General features: G+C 43.8%; 1 protein-coding gene across 3 annotated transcripts in view; it reads right to left on the bottom strand.

Moving 5' to 3' along the window:
* Positions 1-20,038, bottom strand: part of COL4A6 (collagen type IV alpha 6 chain) — a 179,673-nt gene that overhangs the window by 47,780 nt on the left and 111,855 nt on the right. For all 3 annotated transcript variants that reach the window (XM_053373885.1, XM_053373887.1, XM_053373886.1), the window contains exons 7-16: positions 14,721-14,837; positions 13,605-13,673; positions 12,841-12,876; positions 11,775-11,837; positions 10,487-10,522; positions 8,974-9,019; positions 7,435-7,523; positions 5,384-5,437; positions 2,880-2,939; positions 296-340 (exon numbers count right to left, since the gene is read on the bottom strand). In XM_053373885.1, coding sequence (XP_053229860.1) covers positions 296-340; positions 2,880-2,939; positions 5,384-5,437; positions 7,435-7,523; positions 8,974-9,019; positions 10,487-10,522; positions 11,775-11,837; positions 12,841-12,876; positions 13,605-13,673; positions 14,721-14,837 — 615 coding nt within the window. The remainder of the gene's footprint in view (positions 1-295; positions 341-2,879; positions 2,940-5,383; positions 5,438-7,434; positions 7,524-8,973; positions 9,020-10,486; positions 10,523-11,774; positions 11,838-12,840; positions 12,877-13,604; positions 13,674-14,720; positions 14,838-20,038) is intronic.

The following is a 20,038-nucleotide window of genomic DNA, read 5'->3' as shown; positions in this document are numbered from 1 at the left end:
ACAGGTTGACTCAATGAGCTGACCATAAAGACAACATAGAATCATAGGATTGGTGGTGGTGTGCTCCTTGAGGTTTTCTAGTTCAACTCATACTTGAAGCAGGAAATCCAGGCCAAATCATTCCCAACAGCCAAAAAACCGCCTTCAAAGGAAGGTCTTCATTGCCTGCTTAAAGGCACAAAGTCCTGGGATGTGCTGCATAGAACTTGGAAGCTGATTCCACAGCTTTGGGGCCACCACCAAAAAAGGACCATTTTGCCAGTGGCACATGGTGGGATTTGAAGTCACTACCTACCGGTCTCCCTAGGCCTCCATCAAATCCCTTCAATCCCATATCTCCCTAAAAAGAAAGATGGCAAAAGTTAGTATTGAATATTTCTGCAGGCCTCAAGAGACTGCCTGACTCTGGTTTGACTTTTACTATTACATGGAGATCCCATTATCCAAATGCTCATTATACAAAAAAATCACTTATCCAAACATGAAGACTTTGTGTCCAAACCTCACTATGCATACCGCAGATGCCAGATCTGTGTGCAGTACTATAAACAAATAAGCAGCCTTAAATAAGCCTTCCTTTTTTCTTTCTTTCTTTTCTTTTTTGCTGGTCCATGTGGCAGCCATTTTGCCGGAAATCATGGTGGGAGTGAGGAGGAAGGGGAAGAGATCAAACAATAAGAGAGCATTTTTTTCCTTCCTTGTTTGCCTTTTGTAAGGGTTCAGAGGGTTTTCCTGGGCTTTCTCATGATTTTGAGATCAAAATTCAGTAGTCGGGAACACATTAGAAATTTCCCCGTAGGGATTAATGGAAATTGTTGACTCGTTACGTGAACACTCACCTAGCAAGCCATTTCCTGAAAATGCACTGTGTTCAGATAGCGTGACCTGCATGTATTCACACCAGTGGCTAGCTACATAAAGTTCCTGTGCCACACTCAAGTTTAGGTGGTGTTTTTGGTATTTGCTGGCAGGACATGACTCTTGGTGGCCAAAGGAGAATTACCCCCCTCCCCCACTTGCCGTCCTACAAAATAATGAATTGAAACTGTTCAAGACTTACAAAACCACTCACAGAACTGTAGAAATTATGGTATTGATTACATTTCGACTATGTCTAGGTTAACACATGGACCATGAAGAAAGAGCAGCTTCCTTGGGTAGGGTTGGGGAAGGAATAATCCACAACTAGGTTTGAATCCTAAGAAAAGCTAACTGAGAGAGGAGATTCCCATCAATTCCTCCCTCCTGGCTTCTTCAAGAAGGGCCCCTGACCTCCTGATGAGGTTTTTCAGGGGTCAGAAGTAGCTGCAGGGGGGAAGGAAACTGTCCTTCCTTGAACTTCCTAAAGTTAACTTTTCTTAGGATCCAAGCCAAAGGCTTTATTTAGGGAGCGTAAGGGAGCATGTTTGTATTGTTTCAGAATTTATTTATTTATTTTAACTCTTAAGGAAAATACACACATGGAGTGAGTTGCTGCTGGCGTTATAAGTCAGGTCAACTGGACATTTTATTCTTTATCTAAATGGAATTGTTTGGCTCCCCGCGGCAACCACCGGGGCTCTGTAGAGCAATGGCGCCACCCCTGAATCTGAAGCCCAGACGCCCACAGCAGCAGTACCTGAAAGTTTGTGGTTGCAGGGGGTTGGGCAGGCAGATTGGGCCTGATCCCCGGGCCACCTTCAAACAAGGCCCAATGGTGGCAAGCACAGATTGTGAGGCCAGCTCAGGATGCAGTGAACTGCATGCCAACTCATCTCCCTCCACCCCAGGGGAGAGCGTTCCATCAGGCTCCACTGGCAAGGACACCACTAGCTGGCTTCCCATCTGCCCTTGTGATCAGCAGCAGTTGAGAGGCCCTCTTAATCAGAAGAGAACAAAAGGATACCACTGTTTAGGGTTGGGCGATACCTGGTTTTCAACATCGTGGTATATCACCAGCTACACAATGCAATATACTGCTATATCACGATGTCTGAAATAAGGATAGAGCTATGTAGAGGCATTGGCTGGCTTCATGGTTTCCTCTACGTTGTGATATTTTCATAGTGTGCACACACGTGCACACACGTACACACACACACACATGTCATGATTCACAATACATTGCCAGGTCAAAAATTATGAAACCGATATCACAATATGAACTTCAAACTGGTTTTGGACAATATATTGATATACTACGCAGCCCTACCACTGCTCAGTCTGAATCCCTTGCAGCCTGGCATTAAGTGGAGCTCAGGTTGCAGCCTAAAATGCTTAAAAACATATGAAATCAAGTAAGTATTAAAATATACGTCTAACCAAGCAATAAAAGACATGACTAATGGTGAACACACTGCAAACTAACCCTAAGCACCAGGCCTGGCATGAACACCTAGCGTAGTAGAGGCATTTAGGAACACAGATGCACAGGAAGCTGCCTCAGAGCCAAACCATTGGCCCATTAGACCAACACTGCCAACACTGACTGGCAGCAGCTCTCTAAGGTTTCAGGCTGCTGTCACTCCCAGCACTATGTGCAGATGCCAGGGGTGGAACCTTTTGCAAAGCATGTGAACTACCATTTATTCATGGCCCTTTCCATAGCTTTGTCAAGGGCTCACACACTCGGTATGCTCCTCCTTCCCACTTGGTCTCCAAGATGGCACTGCTGCTGCTAAACTCCCAATCTCACTTGTGGGAAGGATTATCCAGCTGTTATAGTACTGCTGCCAAGGCAGGTCACAAGTTGGCAGCTGGGACAACACTGCTGCTAGGGGGTGGGGAATGAAAGCAGGAGTTGCGTGGAACCAAAGATAGCCTAGTCAGGACCCCACTCTTCCACCCCCACAAAGATACCTTCCATAACAGCAAAGGATGGATTTTGTGAAATTACTTACCCTTGGCCCTGGCAAACCAGGTACACCCTTTTCTCCCTTTTCTCCGAAAAACCTAATGCCCTGAAAGGGGGAGAAATGGCCAAAGATGCTTGGATTAATCCACACCTCAGCATGCAAACCAAAAACACAATGCAAGCCCAAGATATAGAAAGCAAATGATCTCCATGTGAGAAACAATGGGGCACAGGTATTCTCATTGAAGTTACAGATAGAAACAATTTGGTTTCATATCTGTAGTTCAAATCTGTAGTTCATACCTGTAGATACCCTGATTTGCAGGCAGAGATTAAACCAGTTTCCCTATTTAGATATAACTGGAAACTGTGTTTGAACAAACTCAAAAGTCAATGTCACAATTCTGTACATTGAAGAGGGCTAGAGTAATGCTCAGCATATGTGTGAACCTTACACAGTTCACCTCATATTAGGTAAAGAGCCTCACAGAATATCAGCCAGCTACAGCACTGGCTTCTCCCTCCTAACCTGAATGGAGGCTTCATGTAGCTTAGCAAACAGGCTTGGGATTTCTTCATGCCCAAATACAAAAAAATGGAAAACCAAAAGGTAACAATAAGGCACTTCAGGGAGGGAAGGGAAGAGGAGTAGACCACCAAAAGCAAACACAAAAATATGTATCACAGGACCCTAAGAGTGGAACTCCATCCCACTCCATGCTATTGGCTTGGGTTGGCGTATAGTCTCTGCTGGTGGAGAGGAGGGCTTTACAGTGATGGAGGTCTCAGCTTTACTCAGTTGGGAAGCTGGCAAAGAGATAAAGAGAAGAAAATCTCCTTCTCAATTTCCTCCCTGGACACTGCTCCATTCTGCCCTGCTGTTCATCAGCAGGGTTAGGATTCCTCTGCCTCTGTAATTACGACAGATAATAACAACAGATGAAATAATAATAATAGATGAAAGGGCTCTCCAGTGGCAGGGAGCTGAAATGGTAAGGGATGCAGGTGGGAAGGAGAGAGGATATTCTTAGGCATAACCATAAAACTATTACATGTAGAACAGGAGTAGCCAACAGGATGCCCTCCAGATGTTGCTGCACTGTACAACTCCCATATTTCTGACCATTGGCCATGCTGGTTGAGGCAGATGGATGCTGTAGTCCAACAACATCTGGGAGGCATCATGTTGTCTTCCTCTGCTGTACAGCAAGGGAGTTAAGCAATACAGGAAGCTCTACCTCCCATATATCTTATCTGAGTGCAAGAGCCCTTTCCCCACTTGTGATTACCAGCAACTGGTATTAGCAAGGCATACTTCTTCCAACACAAAGGCAGAACAAACTGTACCCATGATGTCTAGTAGCCATTGACAGCCTTTTCCTCTATTTGTCTAACACTCTTTTAAAGCCATCCAAATTGGTGGCCATCAGTACCTCTTGTGGGAATGAATTCCGTTGTTTGCACTGTGTGAAGAATTACTCTCTTTTTTTGTTCTCTAATGAATCTTCCAACATCCCACTTCACTGGATGGCTGTGACTTATAGTTTTTCAAGAAAGGGTGAAAAGCTTTCAGCTGTCCTCTCTCACCAGTGCTGCTATGGCTCAGGTAACTTGGTCATACAAAACCCTTGCAAATCATTGACTTCCTGCTCCATTACCTAATGATTCAGGAGCACAGCTGAGCATACAACCGCATCACAGTATGCAGCAAGGGTCCCATGCATATATCTGGCATTATCTGTGGCTCATACAAGCAAAGGGAAGAGCTCTTGAACATATGGAATGCCCACATGCATTCTGCATGACTCTTTGGTCTGAAAAATGGGATGTGTGAAAAAAGAGCATTTCCCTTCTTCAACAAAACATAGATCATGTTTACTACCACAAACCCAAGAAGCCAAAAAGAACATTTGTCCTTGGGGATAGTAAGTAGGAAAGTTCATAACACTGATGCAATTCAGATAATTTATCTCATGCTTCAAAACTTTCCTAAAATATTTATTCCTTAGTATTCCTTAGACCGTTAAAGAGGCTGTAAATTTTCCTAAAATATTTATACTGGACTATAAAGCGGTTGTAAAATTTCCTAAAATATTTAGTCCTTATAGATTATATGGAATCAGATTTACTAAATTTTAATGTCTGTGGAACTTGATCATGGCCACCCAAGAAAGTGGGGAGAAAGGGAAGACTGGAAAGTCAGTGCTCAGCTGCTGGAGAGCAGCAACAGGAGATTGCACCATGTAGATGCACTTCAAAGTACTTCAAAGAGATAATGTAGGGAAGTGGCTCTTGCACCTCACTTATTTTATACCACTGTATAAAACATCTGAAACCTCCAAATGTTGTTGGACTGCAACTCACACCATTCATGAATAGAAGCCATGCCAGCTGTGGCTGATGGGAGTTGGGAGTCCAACAACGTCTGGATAAACGCAGATCAACCCCCTCCCCAATGGCTTTATGCCTTCTTTATAAGCCCTTTGTATTAAAAGAACTAGAGGAGTGGAAACATAGCAAACTCTTGTGCCATGGCATAAACAAACTTACTGGAGGACCAGGAAACCCAGGAGGACCAGGAAAGCCTTCAGGACCAGGAACACCCTGAAAAAAGACACAAGAGGATTTATAGAAAATACTGGCAATTCCAAGGGAATGGGAACCATTTTAGAACAGTCAAACCCTAATCCAATGTTTCCCAAACTTGGGTCTCCAGCTGTTTTTGGACAACAATTCCCATCATCCCCTGACCACTGGTCCTGCTAGCCAGGGATGATAGGAGTTGTAGTTCAGAAACAGCCTGGAGACCCAAGTTTGGGAAACACTGCCCTAAACTGTGTTTAATCTTATGGTTTGTTGTAACAAGTCAGCATTTTAAACTATCTTTTGAAGTTGGCTTGCTAACATTAAGAGCAGTTTGGTGGGTGTGGATGACAGGCAAGCAGTAATTAATCTAAAATGGAAGCAAAAGTTCCAAACTCCTTGCTTGTGGCACTGGAAAAGGAAGGAGTACATGAACCCGAGGATAACCTAGATTTGCGCCCATAACATTTAGTTCTGGTTTAGCATTAACTAAAAAACTAGCCCCATCTTGCCTAACCAAATCAGCTGAGACGGCCCAATTTAATCCCAGATAATCTGTAAAAATACTCAGTCACTTCATCTTGTGTTTTAGCAAATACACATGAACCCATCTTGAAAATATAATGACTGGCAAAACATGCATCATAAAAACCAAAAGCTGCTATTTGTCTGCCCTTATTTGCTTCCTTAAGAGATTACATTTTCCACCTGGGTTACTGTAGTTTCACGATTCAGAGGGTTTCTGTATAGAAGCATGTGGTATGTCAATGCTCCCAAACTAATGATTAAAACCTTGGGAAGGCTTTTGACTGCTTCCTCTTCTGGGAAAGCTTAAGTTCTCAGCAACAAGCAAACAACCAGAAAAAAATGTTCCAAAATGCTTAGGTCACCTTGGTGGTGGTGGGAAAACAGTGTTGGAAATCATTGATCAAGGCTTCTGGAAATCAGACCAAGTGAGTTAATCATTCACAGAGTTGAATAAATATCGAGCATCCGCAATAACTGGCCTCAATTGTCTCTGCCCTCCTTGAATAACTAATTTCAAAGTAGGCTGATAAATATTTTTAATCACCTTAGGGGCATGAGACACATTGTTATCTTGGCTTTTTCCCTGGGGAACAAAAGGTCAAAAGGATGCTTCTAACCTCTAAGCAAATTCCTGCCAGTTATCACAAGACAGTGTGCCGAAATAGTGCTGAATCAAGGATTTCTCAGTGCATCAGTTCAATAAAGAACCAAGAGGTGGAAAAAGGTAAATAGACCATCTCTTCTGAGTTTGCATCTTGATTAATGCATGCACAAGGCAGGTCTTAAATTTTCTGTTGCAAAAGAGTTCTCTCCCCTCCTTGCAAGGAGGTTGGAGAGACCCAGAACAATGGTGTGCAAGATCCTATAAAGACTTTTGAAACTGTCTACCCTGTAGCCCAAGACTAGGCCCCCAAAACATCATACATACATCAAAGAAGGAGGCGGTCTCCAGCAGAAATTTGAGAGTGTTGCTTCTTTCCTGTCTGACAGGATACCTGATAATGCCTTACTTGATTGTATTTTCTGGGTAGCCTGGCTGTTCCTTTGAGATGGTAAATACTTTAGTTCCTGAATCTCTTACACATATTGATAGTTTGCTCAGCTTAACAGATACTTGCCAGACTGTATTTGAAGGGAGGTGCAAGACAATTGGAAAGCTTTTCTCATTTCCTTTCTCCATGCAGAGAAATATTGGGGGTCCATTTGGGAGAGTCAAAATGGCTTCAGGATTGCTCTCCTTACTATTTCAGACACTATACTTATGTTTGTGTGTTTGCCTTGTACAATTATGAACATTTATTCTATATTTGAGACCTTAGAATTCCTATACCAAAACCTTCAGGCTTGGCTTGGTCTGACTTCTGCCACAACTCAAAGCATCAACATCATCTGGCCAAGCCAGAGAACCAATCTACCAAAAGATTAATTCAGTGGGTTCTCCCAATTTCACACTAAACATGGGATGGGAGATTCCAAAGTTAAAGACAAACCTTAGCTCCTTGCTGTCCTTTGGGGAATCCCATGAATTCCTGGATCCCTGTAGAAGGTGGAGGACCAGCGGGCCCTGGAAGCCCAACATCTCCCTATTGGGGGAAAAGATTATGCATGAGGCATGAGGCCATTTAGAATGTATGCCTTGCATGGGTAAAGCACATTCAAGGGGTTTTAAAGCCAAAAGGGAAAAAAGCTTGGAAATCCCAGAAGCTGGAATCACAAATCAGTTGTCAAAAGACATGCTGAGTGCAAGGGGAACTTAGAAGGGGCTGAGTGGGTGTTGCTGGTTATGAACACTGGTAGATATTCTAGGTGAGAAAAGTCCACCTGAAATTTGGTTTGGTAAAGAGCCCCGTGGGTACAGGATAGCAGCCTGAATTGCAAGTTGCTGGGAAAGATAGCAAAGGAAAGCTTCTGCACCCAACAGGCATTTGGTTGGCCACTGAAAGAGGGTGCTGGGCTAGACTCAACCCTTGGCTCAACCCAGCTGACCAAACCTAGGAAGTTGCCTTATAATGAGTCAGGTCCTTGATCCCTCTAGCTCAGTATTTCTACAATGACTGGCAGCAGCTGCCCAAGGTATCAGGCAGAGGGCCTTTCCCCAACCCTGACCTGCAGATGCCCGGGGACTGAAATTAAGACCTTCTTCATTAAAAGCAGCTGCTCTGTCACTCAGCAACAGCCCTTCCCTGTATTCTTAAGGCTGCTTCATCAAGGAAAGAGGATTCAGTGGAGTACAACTTTGGATCTGACTTTCTATTCATCATATTCAGGGGAAAAGATAGCAATGGGGTCCGTCTCTCCAGAACAGCTGCTATACAAACCAAATTTCAGTCAAATTAAGCTTGAATTAAAAGTTTTGGAAGAGACATTGAGGGAAACTGTTTGAAATGTATAGTGGGGCCTGAGTTGAATGGATCGCTACTCTGACTCAGGGCTTATCCATATTTCCTCTGGTCCGATTGCTTTCCCCCTGGGGAATTCCATCCGCCCTTTAGCACTCAATTGGAATAAATGGCAATTTGGGTTTTCCTTGGAAGGTCATAGGGGCGGGGTGCACCATAGGGCCTCCGGAGTCTGCCTGCCTCCTCCCACTCAGCCGCCCTACAGCTGGGGGGAAAGCAGCAGGTGGACCTTTTGGGCAGCACGGAGCCTGTGCGCGCCCAAGCCACCGCGCCTCTCCCAGGAGAGATGTGTGGCTCGGGCGTGCTGTAGGCACTGCGGTGAGTGCCGCCTGGCATTTTGTCACCCCTCTCAGTGGTGACACCAGGGACGGCCTGCACCCACCACACACCCCTTCCTCCACCCCTGATTCCAGTAGTATTTGATCTGACTCGCAGTAGCTCTCTAGGGCTTCAAGACCAACCACTGGAAATGGTTAGGGTTGTTGACACATTTGCTCCTGAGTAACTCCTTTTGTTTGATGAATCAAATGAGGTTCCTAACTGGGGATTAAATGGCTGGGATAGCCATTAGCAGGATGCCTAAGCACATTTCCAAATATCATCACACGGCAAAGCCAAAATAAACTGAACTTGCCTTTGCTCCTTTTTCTCCTTGGAAAACTAGGCCACTGTTACCCTGTTGAAAACCAAAACCAAATAAGCAATGTATTATGAAAAATACATAAAATAAAATAAACCTGTTTCAGATTTGTAGAAAAATGAGCAAAAAAACACAAATCAAGAATCTCCTAAAATAACTAATGCACAGTGTTCTTGTTATTACATTTATTTATTACCCTCCTTCATCAGAAGGTTGCAGGATGGGTTATTATAACGATTTAAAATTCAGAACTAAAGCCATTTAAAAGAAATGGCAGAAACAGGAATTGATTGGGTCTTGAAAACACATGTCTCAGGTGTCAAAGGTCAGGGTAAAGCATTCACTGAAAGATGTAGAGTGAAGGTGTCAGATGCACCTCTGTAGAGAGGGAATTCCACAGCTTGGGCTGCCATGGAGAATGCCATGTCCTGGGCTGCCACCCCTTGAGCTTCTGGGAGCTGTAGAACTACAAAGAGGGCCCCCTCTACTGGTCTTAACACCTGATGGGGGCCTAGTATAGCAGTTTCAAAACAGGGGTTATAGGAGTCCCAAAGGCTTTCCCAGACAGTAATCTGGCCGCTGCATATTGGACCAGTTGAAGTTTCTGAGTCATCTTCAAGAGCAGCATTGCCATTATCCAATCTGAAAGCTGCTGGCAAAGTCATTTCTGGCCATAAGGAGCAAAGCTGGCAAGTCAGCCAGAACTAGAAATATACACTTCTAACCAATGAGGCCACTTGGTCTCCAGTGACAATGCTGGATCCAGGAGCACCTCCAAGCTATGAACCTGCTCCTTCCATGGTACAAGCCATCTTCACACCTCTTGGACTTGAGGACTTAGAACACAAAACACCTTTGCCTTTACAGGGTTCAGTTTCAATTTCTTGGCCCACATCCAGGCCCACTGCCTCCAAACACCTGCCTAGCACCTCCATGACTTCTCCTGATTTAGATGGAATAGAGAATTAGAGATGAGTGTCGTCCACAAATTGCTGACACTCAAGATAACAGCTCCCAGTGGCTTTCTATATATCTTAAATAGCATGGGGAGAAGATGGAACCTACAGGACACCACAGAAAAGTTCTCATGGCATCGAATAGTAGTTTCTTTTGACTGCTTTCTGGAAACGGCCCTGGATGAAGGAGCAGAACTACTGAAACACAGTACCGCCAGAGACTCCATGTCAACAGTATCAAAAATCCCTGAGAGATTAAGGAGAACAAGCAAAGCTGAACTTCCTGCATCTCTCTCCCAGCAAATGCCATCAACCAGGATGACCAAGGCAGTTTCAGTTCCATGCCCAGGCCTGAAGCCAGGTTGGAATGGATCCAGATAAGTATATGTAATAGTTTCCTCCAAGCATGCCTGAAGCTGGACAACCATATTTCATCCAAAAGCTTTGATGTTGCTTAAAGGATGCAAAGAAAAACAACAACGTTACTTATCTAATGAATGGAAATGTCTAAAATCCAAGAATCAAGGCAATAGTCAAACATACTTACCACAGGACCTGGGGGGCCAGGTGGACCTGGTGGCCCCTAAATGTAAAAAAAGAAAACAAAAAAAATTACATATAGGAATTTACACTTGGCTGGGATGTCAATTTTTTTAAAGGCATGGGCATGAAAACAGAAAAAGAAGAAGCAAAGACAGGCACAAAAAGAAATGAAGGGTGGGTGTCTGTCTTACTATCCAAAAATTAACACTTGTTTACTGTAGAGTATACTGCAAATGTAAGCACAGAAGCACAGAGAATGAACGGGTGAGAGCAGATGACACATCTCTCCCCTAATTCTGGTGGGAAGTGAAACGGCCTCTTTCCTCCCCACTCACCCATGCCACTAAATGTTGCCCTAACTTTTAAATAATGGTGTGTGCGTCCAAGGCCAAAGCATCTCCTCCCCAATAAGGATGGTGAACCAGTCATAACTGGAAAAAGGTATTCCTAGAGCTCAGTGACAGTGTTCAATCCAGGAGCGACCGCAAACTGCAGAGCTGCTGCATCCATGGGAGTGCAACCCTGTCCAGAATAGGCTGTTTCATCACCTCTGCAAAGTGAGGACCTGGGACACATTAATACTTCTGTTTTTTCATGATTCAGCTTCAGTTTACTGGGCTCAAACTCAGCCCATCCCCACCTCCATGCAGCAGTCTAACACCTCAACCACCTTTCCCAATTCAGGTGGACCAGAGAGACAGAGATGGGTGTAATCTGCATATTGATGACACTTCCTTCCAAGTCTCCTCATGACAGCTCCCAGTAACGCCATACAGATTTTAGCCTAGGGGAAGAGACGGAGCCCTCTGGGATGACCACAGGGCAACTTCCATGGCACCAAAGCAGCCCTGGAGATAGGAGCAGAACCACTGAAGCACAGCTGAGTCCAACAACATCTGGAGGGCATCACTTTGGTTACTCTGCTCCATAGAAAATATAAACCATTCACAGGTTCAAAGAGCAGCAATACAACTAAACTCTAGTTAAGTGCACTTAGGGTCTCGGCCTCAATGATGAATTGCTGCATTGTCTCTGGGAAAGGAGGGAGGCGCTTCATTTCCACGATCAGTCATTCATTAACTGCACTTGTGTGTTTTCTCAAAGAAACTATTTTAACATTATGGACTGCTATAAAAATAACACCTAAAAATTTAAGCTACCAACATTAGTAGCAAAAATATAGCTCTGCACAACTGACCAAAAAAAAAAAAAAAAAAAGAATATAGCGAAATGACTATAGCAGGAAACATTATAATTAATGGCAAGGAGGGCAAACAGAAAGAGTGACTTACCGGAAAGCCAGGTAGCCCACCTGGGCCAATAGGACCAGTAGGGCCAGGGAAACCTTTAGGTCCCTGGAAAAAGAAACATTAGGAAATATAACTTGCAATATCATAGGCTTTTTGGGTAGAGAATAATGGGCCATATATGCATGTATTATTCCCTTGTGCACAAAAAATCATATGCAGGCAAATTAATGGAGAATAATCCTTCCCATTTTAGGGAATGGTTATTCCTACTTATTTGTTATGGTAGCTGCTTTGCTGGTTCAGAAATAGTGATCTCATCTTTAAAATTGTGAGAACAGAAATAGTGCCAATGCAGTTTGCTGTTACTCCTCCCTTCCCTTGTGCATCTCTTGGGCTGCTTCTACTGTGGATAGTGGAAACAATAGTTTCACATTACATGTGAACTGAGAAACTGTGGCTTAATCTCAGTTTACGAACTAGAATGCGAAACCGGGATTTGATTCTGTAATGGATGGAACACGAAACCACAACTGGAGCATCAAAATCAATGCGTGAGGAAAGGAGGGAGCAAGTGGGCATGACACTTGTCCTCAATTAAGAACCATGGTTCATTAAGCTGAAATTGTTCTGTGTGTACTAGTCCACTGTGTACACCAGATCCACCTGCCGTTGTCATACAGTGCAGCAGTTATTTGCAGATCAATGGCGTGAGCAGAATTTGGTGAGCTTGAATCTCTAGCATGCTCTTTCATGGGTGGTCCCAAGAAGAAAACTAAGGATCACAACAGTGCACTAAAAATAAGTGCAAGCGGAGTTCAGCACATGCCATCAGCCTTAACATAGGCAGTACTCCACGTGTGGTATGAGCAACTAGAACTTGGTGCGCAGCTATAAAAGCTGACATAGTATGAGAATTGATCCCACACCATCCAGAAATGCTCACGGTCTTTGGGATGATGATATCTGTATTCAGCATTTCAAATAAACAGCACAATCCCAGGACAGCAAACATAAATAACACAAAGATGCATTTTGGTTCTCTTAAGGAGCTGCTTGACAAGATTCAAAGCTTTTGTCAGAAATGAGAGTGTATGGAAAACCAACTTACAACTGCACCATCCAATCCGGAACGACCTCTTTCTCCCTAAACAACAACAATAGCCTTTGATGAAGCCGAAATTAAATATTCAAACAAATGCTTTAATGCAGATGATGATGATGATACTACTACTCTTACTACCATTATCACAACAACTGGTTAACTATTACCTACATGCTAAGATGCAACATTACTGAGTGAAACATCTACCTTACTGGCTCAGATAAACATTCAGAAATAAAAATCCATGATTAAGCCTCACATAGAGGCAAAATTATTTTTAAATGTCAAAAATAAAATATACATTTCTATTCATTTATGCCCTGTATGCATGAGTGATACAAACAGGTATGAAAATTGTAAACAGTTGATTGCAGTCACTTGCAGAAAATGCCCCCCCCCCAACCATAACACAAGCAACAAAATGAAATGTCTTGGACCAGCTTTCCTCAGCCTGGGTGGAATCTAGACACATATTTTAAAAAATGTGATTTTTTTTAAAAAAAGGTTTGAAAAATATATTAAATTTCTCATGGCTCACCATCACCATCTCGTGTCACATTTGTATAATACATTTTACAACACACTTAAAACATTGTATTTGCAGCTGTATAGCTGAGTCCCTGGTGCCTTTTGGATGCTTTGAACTACAGCTCCCATCAGCCCCAGTCAGCACAGTCGTAGTGCAAAATATCTGGAGGGTGCCAGGTTTGAGAAGGCTGGAGAAAGTATTATGCATGCTTCCATTTCTCCCTTGTTTGAACATATCTTACCTTCATTCCCTTAAAAACTCCCTGGGCAAAAGAAGGCTCGCCTTTTGGCCCCTTTGGTCCAGGGTCACCCTATATAGACACATAAAAACAAAAAATCCAACCAGTCAAGCATGTTTGTTTCTCTTAAAAAAAACAAGGGGCAGGGGTAGAAAGGAAAAACATGAACGTTCCTGAAACCAGTGCCAAAAAGCAAATGGATATAAGCAGGACCCAATTGTTCACCTTGTACCTCCCAGAACTCTCCCAAGGCCACAACCTCCTTGAGTGCTTTTGCCAGGTCTGAATATGTTCTTGGACTGGGACAGTGCCTCTTGTTTGCCTGGGAAGAGCTGGAGAGATGAGCAAGGGATGTGTGTGGTGTGTGTGTGTGTGTGTGTGTGGGTGTGGGTGTGGGTGTGTGTAGAAACCTCTGAACTATACATGGGATGTGATGCACTCCATGCTAGGAAGGTAGCAGTTATATCCATCACTTTCCCCACATTTGCATCTGACTTCACCCACCTTCAGAAAGGTTGCCAGCAGGGGCATGTGGCTTTCAGGCTCAAAAAGGTTCCCCACCCCTGACTTAACTGCAAAACTACCTTACACCACACCACTGTTCCCTGTAACCCATGACTGCCTATTCCAAATGACAGTGGCTTTCCATAGTTTTGGACAGAATGCCTTCCCAGCTCTCCAAACATAGGGTTGCCATATTTCAAAGAGTGAAAAGGAAATACAGTTATACCCCGGGTTATAGACACTTCAGGCTGCGTTTTTTCGGGTTGCAGACCGCCAAAACCCGGAATTACTGAAACGGGTTACTTCCGGGTTTTGGTGGTCGCGCATGCGCAGAAGCGCCAAATCACAACCCACATGTGTACAAATGAGCTGCTGTGGGTTGCAGACGCTGTGGGTTGCGAATGTGCATCCTGCACGGATCACGTTCGCAACCCGACCCACTGTACACCAAAATCTACACTTCTGACATGGGCTGCCATATGTCTGGATTTCCACCTGTGTGCATTGAAGCTATTTCTGCCAGGGTGCTGTTTCCGACAGCTGAATCCCGGCTATGTCCGGGAAATTTTAGACATATGGCAGCCCTACCTAACATAAGGCAGTACAACGAATTACCGGGGGACCTTGCACACCAGGAAATCCATCTGGTCCTGGAACCCCAGGACTCCCAATAGTGCCATTACAGCCATCCAGGCCAGGCAAGCCTCTGTTTCCTGGCTGACCAGGGTGTCCCTGTGCAAAGAGAGAAAAGGGAAATAGTGCATTAAGATTAGCATTTTGCAAATATCTTTGAACTTTAAAAAAATGTACAATAATGTAAACAGTTGCTGTAAGAGGAATCAGTTTATCAAAACTAATAAAAAAAATTGATTTAGCCAAAGAGACAAAAATAAAATGGTTTACAAAAGCATAGCTGAACAATAATAACCTACGTGCCCTAACTCAGAACCCAGTGGTGATACACTTACAGTGTTCTTTATCATGCATTTGCAATAGCAAGCGCACTGGAGAGAGCAAAGGAACACACTTGCAGATCTGCAGTCTACAGGGAAATGAACACAAAAGCTCTCAGGATGGGTAATTCTGATTTATACATAATCAGAACTCCCCAACCTCTGGATGCTTTAAGGGCTGCCTCATTCTGCATGTCTCAAGTCGATCATGGAGAACACCCTGTGGATGGTTTTTAGTAGTTCCCCATGGACCAGAAGCCACCCTCCCAACCTCCCAGGGAGGAGGCACATGAAGAAGGGCCTCAGATGATGAATGCAGAGTCTGGGTCAGTTTATATGGGGAGAGGCAGTCCTTGAGGTATGGTGGTTCTGAGCCACTTAAGGCTTTATAGGTCAAAACCAGCACTTTGAATTGGTCCTGGAAACTAATCAGCAGCCAGTGCAGTTAGACCAGGATTGGTGTAATATGCTCAAACCATCTTGTCCCAGTGAGCAACATGGCCGCTGAATTCTGCACTAGCTTAAGTTTCCAAATATGATATGAAGCCTCCACATTCAGAGGCAGGTTGCATTTGACTCACAGTTCCAGTGGCACTGAAAACTGAAAAGTCTCCTCCCCAGGTGCCCGCTTTAAGGGGCAAGATAGAATGTGAGGATATCCAATCACCTGTTTTGTTTTTTATAGAAAATGTACATTTTGTGAAATTATTAAGCTTCACTTGAGATTAGATTGGGAAGGGTAAGCACATAAAGCCAAAATCAGGTACAGTCAGAACAACCCCGAGCTTCCCTCATGTGACCATCCATACCTTTTCAAAGTAGGCATGCCTCATGCAAGGTGAGGAACATAAAAGCTCTTTCTGTGGCAGGAAAGCCCAGTGTGGAAAGAGCTTTTCAAGCTCTCTTCCTGACTTATTGGGCTCTGGGAAGGTCTTGCTCAGGCTCTGGAGGCCTTTGGCAGATCTCAGATGGCCCCAGGAGATTTTGCAGAGGCCTCTAAAGCTCTTACGGGACCTTCCCAGAGCTTGGTAAGCAAGGTGAAGAGCTTGAAAAGCTCTTCCCACTCCGTGTGTGTTTAATTTGTTCTGTGTCCGCTGGCCTGTCACCAAGCATGTAAAGCTGTGGTTGTGCAAGTTAAATGTGTGCAAGCTGCAAGTCTGCTGTACTCCACTCCTTTTTAAAAGTGGATTTGTTGCACTTGGTTGACAGAGCATTTTAATCCACTTTTAATTGTATGCACCTAAATATCTCTGCATGCTCCTTTAATCCCTCCTGCAAAATTCTGCCAGTTTGGGGGCACCATAAGACAACATTCAAACACGAAAAAGAAGGACTGATGGGTTTATCTCTGTGCTCTTTCCTAAGGGCTATTCTTGCTCTGAAGAGAATTGTGACGCTAGATGGCAGCAGCTGTAGCTTTAAGAAAATGAGCACCTCTGGATCCTCACTGTAAAGGGCACATAATTCTGAAGGGTCCTACTTAATCTGGGTTACTCTCTCAGTATTGTATGAACCAAAACCACCATATCAAACTCTCAAGAACTGAGAGGCAGAGCTTATTCAAGGTTTTTGCATAGCATTACCACTTGTCTGACAGACATCATTGATAAACAAAGTATACCACATCCCAGAGGTAGCCAACCCTCTAGATGTTTTTGGACTACAACTCCCATCAGCCCTGGGGCTGGCCAGGGCTGATGGGAGTTCAAGAACCACTAGTGGGCACAATGTTGGTCACGTCAGGGATAGGCTGATTTTGCAAAGCAGTGGTGGGGAGCCTGTGGTCCTAAAGATGTTGTTGGACTCCAACTCCCACAAATGTACCTAGAGTGCTGTTGCTGCCTACTACTGCCAGGTAAACCCAAGGGAGCCCACTGTCAGAGGAGGGGATCTAATAGAGGATATAGCCAATGTTCTCTGCCAGTGTGAAGGTGAGTTCTAACATTGCACAACAAAAGATTCCAATGCTTCTGCAAGAAATAGATATTTCACTGTGGAACTCCCTGCTTACTGACACCAGCCAGGCATCTTCACTGAACTCTTTTCAGAATCTGTGAAGAACATTTCTGTTCAGGTAAGCATCTCTGGATATGTCAAACATTGACATGTTCTAACCTGTTTCTACTTTATCTTTGAACGTTCTAAACTGTTTGAACTATTTAAGCTGATTTCAACTGTTTTTATTGATAATTTCATTGTTTCTTTGTAAACCACTTTCAGAGGTCCACCCCCTCCCCGCCCCTGGACAATCAAGCAGCATATAAAAAGGTAAAGGGACCCCTGACCATTAGGTCCAGTCGTGGCTGGCTCTGGGGTTGCGGAGCTCATCTCGCTTTATTGGCCGAGGGAGCCGGTGTACAGCTTCCGGGTCATGTGGCCAGCATAACTAAGCCGCTTCTGGTGAACCAGAGCAGTGCACAGAAAAGCCGTTTACCTTCCCGCCAGAGCGGTACCTATTTATCTACTTGCACTTTGACGTGCTTTCGAACTGCTAGGTTGGCAGGAGCAGGGACTGAGCAACGGGAGCTCACCCTGTTGCGGGGATCCGAACTGCCGACCATCTGATCGGCAAGTCCTAAGCTCTGTGGTTTAACCCACAGCGCTACCCGCGTCCCTAAGCAGCATATAAATTTTATGAAATAAATAATTAAAACAATACAAAGTTACTGGCAACCTGCTTAGATCTTGCAGAACAAGGTTCCGCTGGCAGAACAAGCACACCACCAGGTGACTTTAACATGGTGCTATTTGAGATACAACCTGTATACAAATAAGCCAGTTCCAACTATACTGTGCTGATTTGTGGGTGGGCTGCTTTTCAAACTGGGAGGAGTTTTCCCCCAATCTCAATCATCGCAGAGATGTATGGGGGGCTGTGTATGAAATGCCCCCCAAGTAGCTGTGTGGGTTTTAAAAGATATTTTCTTTGTTTCACACTCTCCAGAAGGTATTGTCTGGCTAATGCATTTAATGTATAAACTGCAGCAGTTCAAACTGTGCTGGCAGTAACAACAATAAAATAAAATGAAATTAGGAGTTGGCAAAGGTCCTGCTAAAGGATTATTGGGAAAATTAGCCCACACTGGTGGAAACTCCTGATGTGCAGTTCTTGGTACATCCCTTGCCCAGCTTCCTCTCTGTTTAAAAGCTACTCCCTTTAAAAGCAGGGGGGTCTGCTATTGTAATCTCTTGTATGCGGTTTAGGAGTAAAGTATCTTGTGTCAACACACCATACAGTAATAAAATATAAACATTGAACTGTGACTATTCAAAGCAAACACGTGCAATTCTTTATACATATCTTTATGTATTTAGATTTATAGCCAGAAGGCTGCAGATATCTCTAGGGACAAGCTCATTCAGTGGAAATGATACTTATATGTGTTTGCAAATAAAGGCCAGCAGCTCCTATCCACAAGTAGATAACTAGATAATACTACAGACTGTTTGTGGGCTACATTATCTGCAGCTTCTACAATATTATAAACATCCTGGAGTAGCTTTCTTGATTTGAGATTGAGCTTACAGAGATGATGAGCTCAAATTGTACCTGTCATTGCTATAGGTCAATTCATGCTTTGCATTAAGTCTGCTCATTTGGGCACTAAATAGCTGCAGAGCAGCAGAATGAGATGGTAGAATGGACTACACAATGCCAGATTTCAGGTGAAGAAAATCACAGACTAATGCAGTTGAGAAATGATAAACAAAATTGAAAGCACTGTTGTGTTCAAAAGTGGATTCCCTCCCTGAAATGGCATGGTCTCTTCCCTCTTGCTGCTGCTGTTAAATGTATGCTTACTACATAATGTGACTTACAATTATACATATAAAAAAACTTACAAGTATAAAAGTTTAAGACTAACATCAAAGCCGTAGGGCAAAAGCAAGTGTGGTGCCCTCAGCGCTACATTGGATACAAGCCACTATACCAAATGTTCCTGCTCTATCAATTCAGATTAAAGAGATTACAATAGAGGGTGTTACGGATGACACAGTGACACCTTTTTCTAACACAGTGCCTGGGAATGGCCTGCCTTCTAAACTTTTCCAGAGGAACTGAATAAACATTGAAAAAAGGGGGGGGGATAGATTCACTCAAGGATGAACGCTAGCCCAATTTAATAAGCAGCTCTGTATATTATGAGAGCTGGAGGGGGCCCCTCTGGTGAGTTCCAGATCTTGCCTTTAAAATAGCCTGAGGTTCCTCCCCTGCCCCCAAACACTTTTAAACAGAACTGATAGAAGCCATTCCATGCACTATTTCACTGTGTTGTTTCCATTTAGCAAGCCTTGTATATTCAGCTGAAATGGTATAAACCTTGCATCTCGCTTTCCAAACTACTGAACCTTGTTCCATGGGAAAAACTAAACACATGCTGCAGGGTGGGGGATTTTTAGAGGGCTGCTTCTCCCGTACATCTGTGGTTAACAGTTCATAAACACAGGCGGCTGCAGCGGCTGCTGCCAAGAGATTTCATCGGCCCAGCTGCATCAACACGGAAAGACAGAAACTTACCTGGCGGTCAACATTTCCTACACGACCTTTGGTGGCCCTTTCCCTCCTGCAAGGACTCCCACTGTGCAAAGGCTTTCCAGTTCCCTTAAAGGAACCCATAAGTGTTCTGCAGCAATCACATCCAGTCCTCACACAGATTGGAATGGGACTGCACTGGAAACCGTACCACATTTTTTCAAGCATTGGGAACTGTCCGTGTTCACGGCATTAACAAAAAAAAGTAAATTGGTACTAGCCAGTTTCTCCATGTGAAATATAAGAAAGGTGGAACTGGGAGATTCGTTCGGCTTATGGTTTATTGATGTTTAACAGTAATGATTGCATTTATTAATCCTGTGCGCTTATTATATTACTTACCTGAATTATACAACAGTGATTTGCCTATACACAGTTTACGGGAAATATGATGAGATGCAGCCTGCTTTTTAGCTCAGATAAATGACTATGCATTTTCTGGGGGC

The sequence above is a fragment of the Podarcis raffonei genome, chromosome Z (assembly GCF_027172205.1).
Source record: "Podarcis raffonei isolate rPodRaf1 chromosome Z, rPodRaf1.pri, whole genome shotgun sequence".
Classification (NCBI taxonomy): domain Eukaryota; kingdom Metazoa; phylum Chordata; class Lepidosauria; order Squamata; family Lacertidae; genus Podarcis; species Podarcis raffonei.
The sequence above is the reverse complement of the archived record's forward strand: the minus strand, read 5'-3'. Positions and strand labels throughout refer to the sequence as shown.